This window comes from Capsicum annuum, chromosome 8 (assembly GCF_002878395.1).
Source record: "Capsicum annuum cultivar UCD-10X-F1 chromosome 8, UCD10Xv1.1, whole genome shotgun sequence".
NCBI classification, from domain to species: domain Eukaryota; kingdom Viridiplantae; phylum Streptophyta; class Magnoliopsida; order Solanales; family Solanaceae; genus Capsicum; species Capsicum annuum.
Genome location: NC_061118.1, coordinates 30,286,114 through 30,291,765, shown reverse-complemented (window position 1 = coordinate 30,291,765; position 5,652 = coordinate 30,286,114). Strand labels below are relative to the sequence as shown.

The window sequence follows — 5,652 nt, the reverse complement described above, 5'->3', positions numbered from 1 at the left end:
AATAGGTACTGCATGAAAAATGCACAAGTGATGATTCATCAACCACTTAAAACTTCTGATGGTAAAATATATATGCGCTTATGCTAAAATATATATTTATGATTATATTATTATATTAAAGAATGAAGCAATTTCGAAAAGTGATTTGAACTTTTTGCACTTCATTAAAAATCTCATTAATAGAAAAAATTATTTAATTTTAAATAACCAAACATTACATGTGTAAGACATGTACGGTTAAACTAGTTAGTCAAAAACGTTTGTCTAAAAACTTGCAAGTCACAGCATAATTGGCATGAAAAAGAAAAAACAAATCAAACAAAGTACAAAGTTTGACCATTAAAATGAAAATTTTATATATTGACTAAACCAATTAGGAATTCACAATACAATCATTAGTAAAATACAACAAATATTTATATTTTAGCTATGTATATATATTTTAGCTATGTATATAAATAATTATAAAATTTGAATATATAATTTATTGGTTCAGTTTAGTTATTTTTTAAAAATTTTCTAAACAAAATAGTATGAATTTTAAAACGTATCAAATAAAGTCAAATTCGATCTTTTAATCAATTTAATTCGATTTGTAGTTTGGTTATTTAGTTAAAAATTAAAAGATGAACAATCTAAGTTACCATGATGGATTGTGATATACTAATGTAAGTACTCTGCCCTTAATAAAAAATATTGGGTGATGCAGGATGGAAATAAAAAACATGAACAATCCTAATTGGGACAACTAAGTTATTTTTATTAAAAAAAGAAAAGAAAAAGCAATGAAAAGCTAGAATGAATTGACTAATAGTAGTATTACGCAGGGTGTCGACACAATGGTGCTCATTCTCTTATTTTACAAGCTCCAAAGTCCATCTCCTCTCTCTTTTTTCTTTACAAATAATGTCGACATCCACATCTTCCTCTATCTGCTTCTTCCATTTCTCATCATCTACTATTTCCGCTTCCCTTCTTTTCAATATCCACAGTTTCCTTTTGGATGATATAATAAAGAAAACGGTTTTTCAAGAATTATTATTACAATATATTCTCACCACTTTCGCGTTAGATAAAAACCCCTCTGCTATATATATAATTATTAGATGTAGAGAGATTTGTGTTTGTGGATTTGCTTTTCTCTGTTTGTGTAAGCTTATTTGTTTTACGTGATTGAAAAAAAAAAAGAAGAGAAAGATAAATTCCCTCTCTTTCGCACAAATCCATGTCATTCATTGAGGTTCGTTCTTCAGTGCCCCCACAACCTCCCACTACCGCTCCTTTTTAATTGTGTATTCCTTTCTCTTTTTCTATTGCCCCTTCTTATTGAAAGTTCTACTTTGTTTTTTCCAGGATCTTGTGCCATTCTTTTTCATGGACCATATTAGAGAAAAGACTGGGGCTTTCTCAGGTAAACTATTCTCTGTGGGATTGTAATTGAGCCTTTAATTCTTGATTTTTTTTTCTTTAGTTTGTAATCGATGAAGAATTCCCCGAAATAAGTTTCTTTTTTCATTCGTTTGATGTTCCAATTTGCTACTCAGTGCCTTCATCTGTGATTTTTGTTTCAGTTTGAAAGTTCATTACTGTGCCTTATGAAATTGGACATTCTTTGTTTTAACTGGTTGTTAGTTTTGAAGTTCATTATCTTGACGTGTTCAATTTTGTACTGTTCTGGCTTGGTTGTTAGTTTTGAAGTTCATTAGCTTGACGTGTTCAATTTTGTACTGTTCTGGCTTTTATGAATTATATTGGGAGTTGGTATTAAAGGTTTGTTTATTTTAGTTGTATATCTTGTCTTCATTCGCTCTGCACGTTAATTTTGTCTGTTTTGGCTGTTGAATCTCATTCATGTAGTAAAGCTGAGAAAAGGAAAGTAAACACAAAGGCAGTGTTAGTTGTACTTTGTCAAAAATGGAGTTCTTGCCAAAGTTTAGGCAACGAACTCTTTTAATTTGTTATCTGTTTTTAGATTCCATTGTCTTCAATATTCTAAATGAATTTCATGTTTCATATCCAAGTATTTGAAATCTATGGACACTCTTAATTCTGTAGAAATTGAATGAAGATAGTTCTTCATTTGTTAGTTATGTAGAAATTGAAATAATTCTGAGACTTACTATTATTTTGGTCAAAACAGATACCATTATGCTGAAACTTGCTCAATCTATTTCAAATAGTGCCTGTGGCAGTGCTGTTGAAGAGATGGAAGGACGCCAAGATAACTCTGCTGCTCTCACCCTTAAAATGGTGGCTATCTCTGCCATCCTGATAGCTGGTGTTTGTGGAGTTGGCATCCCATTAATTGGCAAGAAGCACCGGTTCCTTCGAACTGACTCTAACCTGTTTTTTACTGCTAAAGCCTTCGCTGCTGGTGTCATCCTTGCCACAGGCTTTGTACACATGTTACCAGGTGCTACGTCGTCGTTAACTAACCCTTGTCTTCCGAAATCTCCGTGGACGAAATTCCCTTTTGCTGGTTTTATTGCCATGATGGCTGCATTGGCTACCTTAGTGGTTGACTTTGTTGGGACTCAGTATTATGAAAGGAAACAAGAGAAACAAAACCAAAAAGATCAGACTGATTCAGGAGACTTGGTGTCAGAATCAGCTATTGTACCAGTTGATCCAAAGCCAAGGAATGAGAAATTGTTTGGTGAAGAAGAAGGTGGTGCAATACACATTGTGGGGATCCATGCACATGCAGCTCATCACAGACATAACCATTCACAAGAACACGGGGACGTGAGGGAGCATTCCCACGCCCATGGTCATTCGCACTCGCATAGCTTCGGTGGTGGGGATGAGGAAGGTGGAGTGAGGCATGTTGTTGTTTCTCAGGTAATTTTTCTTGAATTGTTTCGCATGTCATCTATGTTGGGCGGACTCTTCAGTTTTGCCGCTGAACCCGTTCGACGCTGACGCAGGTGCGGGTGCTTCTTGCGTCTGTGATTCGGTCAATTGAATCTGGATACTTTGACCAAAATCAACAACACATTTGAGGAGAAAAATTGAGATCCGATTTCTTATGCCTTGCTTTTTTACAAAATCACGTAACTCCTAATAGGCTAATAGTACTCCTAATTGCAAAAGTAACTAAAAAGAGTGAAGTAATGTGACAGCTAAACCAAGAATATCCTTAGAACTCTATTTTTATAATATTTTAATTTTTTTAGCCAAATCCCCGCACCCGTATCCATACTCGGATTCTCACCCCCGCGTCTTAAAATTTAAATTGTGACGAATCATACTCTAGGATCCACACCTGTCTCGGACACCCGCACCCGAGTCCGAGCAACTTAGCATGTCATTGACCTATCTCTGCACTTCTAGCCTTAAGTTTGTTGTGGAATTTGTTGATGCTGACTGGAAGGTTTTGGACAATCTCATCAGTTGTAGGTTTTAAAGTGATCAATTCCATTTCCTAAATGCCAGCATTTATGAGAAAGATTGTTTGGACTTTAACACCTATCATGCCACAAAACTTGATGTAAATTTTCTTGAATGATTTGTGGTTTTGAATGGTTTCCCGAATTTATAACACCTTGAAAGTATTTGTGGAATTTATAAAGAGAATTCAATTGACGACTCCAACTTAAAGGGGTATGTAGTTGATTGACTGAAACAGTTTGTAAGCTTCTGTTCCCTTGAGCTTTGATAAATACATTCAGTGGGTAACTATATCATTTCATTTATCAAGGTTTAGTTGGGTATTTGCTAGTTGATTTCTAATTGTTTGGTGCTTAAGATTTTCACCCAATTTCCGAGATACTGCATATATTTGTCATGTGAAATCTAACTTCTCCTGGAATATTGCCTAAATTTTGTTAATGCTTTCCTTGGTCTATCAGGCGACGCATTAGATATTTTGATGTGGTGTGCATTAAAGTTGTTCACAGAATTGTTTTAGGTAATCACAGATTACAGTTGTGTATGGTTTCTCATAATAGCAGATTTCTTGGGCTGCTTGTTTCCTTAGTATTTTATAAGATTGGGACCGGGCTTTTACATTTGTTTTATTGGCAAATGAGCAACAGTTTGATTTGCCCAGTCTTTCGTAAAGATACATAATGTTTCTATACCTCACCTGTCTGTTTTATTTGTGTATACTTGGTCATTTGAACAAATTCTTTCTATAGCAGGTCTTGGAGCTTGGGATTGTATCACATTCTATCATAATAGGCATATCATTGGGCGTTTCAGAAAGTCCATGCACAATAAGACCCTTGCTCATTGCATTGTCGTTCCACCAGTTCTTCGAAGGTTTTGCATTAGGAGGTTGCATCTCACAGGCGCAGTTCAATTCACTCCGTTCTACTGTAATGGCAACATTTTTTGCCATAACAACCCCCTTGGGAATTGCAATAGGGGTTGGAGCTGCTTCATCTTACGACCCACACAGCCCAAGAGCTTTAGTGGTTGAAGGTATCCTTAACTCTATATCTGCTGGAATTCTAGTCTACATGGCTTTAGTAGATCTTATTGCTGCAGATTTCTTGAGTAAGAGAATGAGCTGCAATACCAGGCTTCAAGTGGTTTCTTATTTTGCACTATTCTTAGGGGCTGGCCTCATGTCCCTTCTTGCAATATGGGCATGAATGATGTTACATTTATTATATGCATGTAATTTTTTTGTTTTTGTATCTTATTGTTATTCTCATAAAATCAGCCAAGCAAGCCATTATTTACATTTGTTTCCGTCATTTTACTTCTTGATTACTTCTTGAAGGGTGTTTATGTAGTAAGTGTGCACCCTTGTAGAGTAGGGTTTAAAGATGAGTTGCGGAAAAAAGAAACAGAAGAGAATATTGCTATTTGGTCATGCAATCAAAAAATTTAATGTTCTTTCCAGTGTGTTACCGTTCTGTCTCTATTTACTTTTCGGATTCCGGCTGTTTTTTTTTAACGATGATTGTATGCCCTGTACATAAATCGTCAAAGTTGGCCGTTTTCCTTGTTTTGAGATGTGAGTATGATTATTATTTTCTCATACGAAACTAGCTTGGGAATGATATCTTTTTTTAGTCATTTGGCCATGAAAATTTCAATTTTTTTGGAGTTGGAGTTCTTTCCGACTTTTTGTGAGAGAAATTAAAGTGAAAAAATAAAAATAAGTTTTACCAAATACAATCTCAAATTGCATTTTAAATTCTTATGACAAAACACTATAATATTTTATTATAGTAAAATAATTTTTCAAAAAAGTAAAAATTCTGGTGACCAACGGGCTCTAATGTGGTATTGTGCACGTGTTTAAGAAAAAAAAAATACATCTTTGAAATTAGTGTTCTTTTTGAGTTTATGAATTTATAAAGGCTTAAATACCTTGATAGGCTCTTAAACTTGATACGTGATGTAAGTAATATAAACATTATCCGTGATGAGATAGATATTTATGGCTTATTTATTTGCACTTAACGGAGGTCGTAGTTTAAATGGTTCAGATTTCAAATCATTAAGTATATATGTTTTTTATTAAGATTTTAGCTCTTAGTAGATATGAATAGGTCTTAATCATTCGTATCTGAAATCAAGTCTTAATGCTATTATGAAGTATTCTTGTGTTGGATAATATTCATCATCACTGACCCACAATTATCAGTCATCATCGCTACCATCTCTGCCACCACCATCATTGTCAATCACCATCCA

The 5,652-nt window shown here is 34.4% G+C and overlaps 1 protein-coding gene across 2 annotated transcripts; it reads left to right on the top strand.

The window, feature by feature from the left end:
* Positions 1-794: 794 nt before the first annotated feature.
* On the top strand, positions 795-4,851 carry LOC107838806 (zinc transporter 4, chloroplastic). 2 transcript variants are annotated; one of them, XM_016682008.2, is made up of 4 exons: positions 795-1,240; positions 1,354-1,411; positions 2,141-2,841; positions 4,143-4,851. In XM_016682008.2, exons 1-4 carry the CDS (start codon positions 1,226-1,228, stop codon positions 4,596-4,598), a joined length of 1,230 nt encoding a protein of 409 aa, XP_016537494.1. In that variant the 5' UTR covers positions 795-1,225; the 3' UTR covers positions 4,599-4,851. The 2 variants fall into 2 exon arrangements, with proteins under 2 accessions (XP_016537494.1, XP_016537493.1); XM_016682007.2 differs by having other exon boundaries at positions 796-1,240; positions 4,140-4,851.
* Positions 4,852-5,652: the final 801 nt, after the last annotated feature.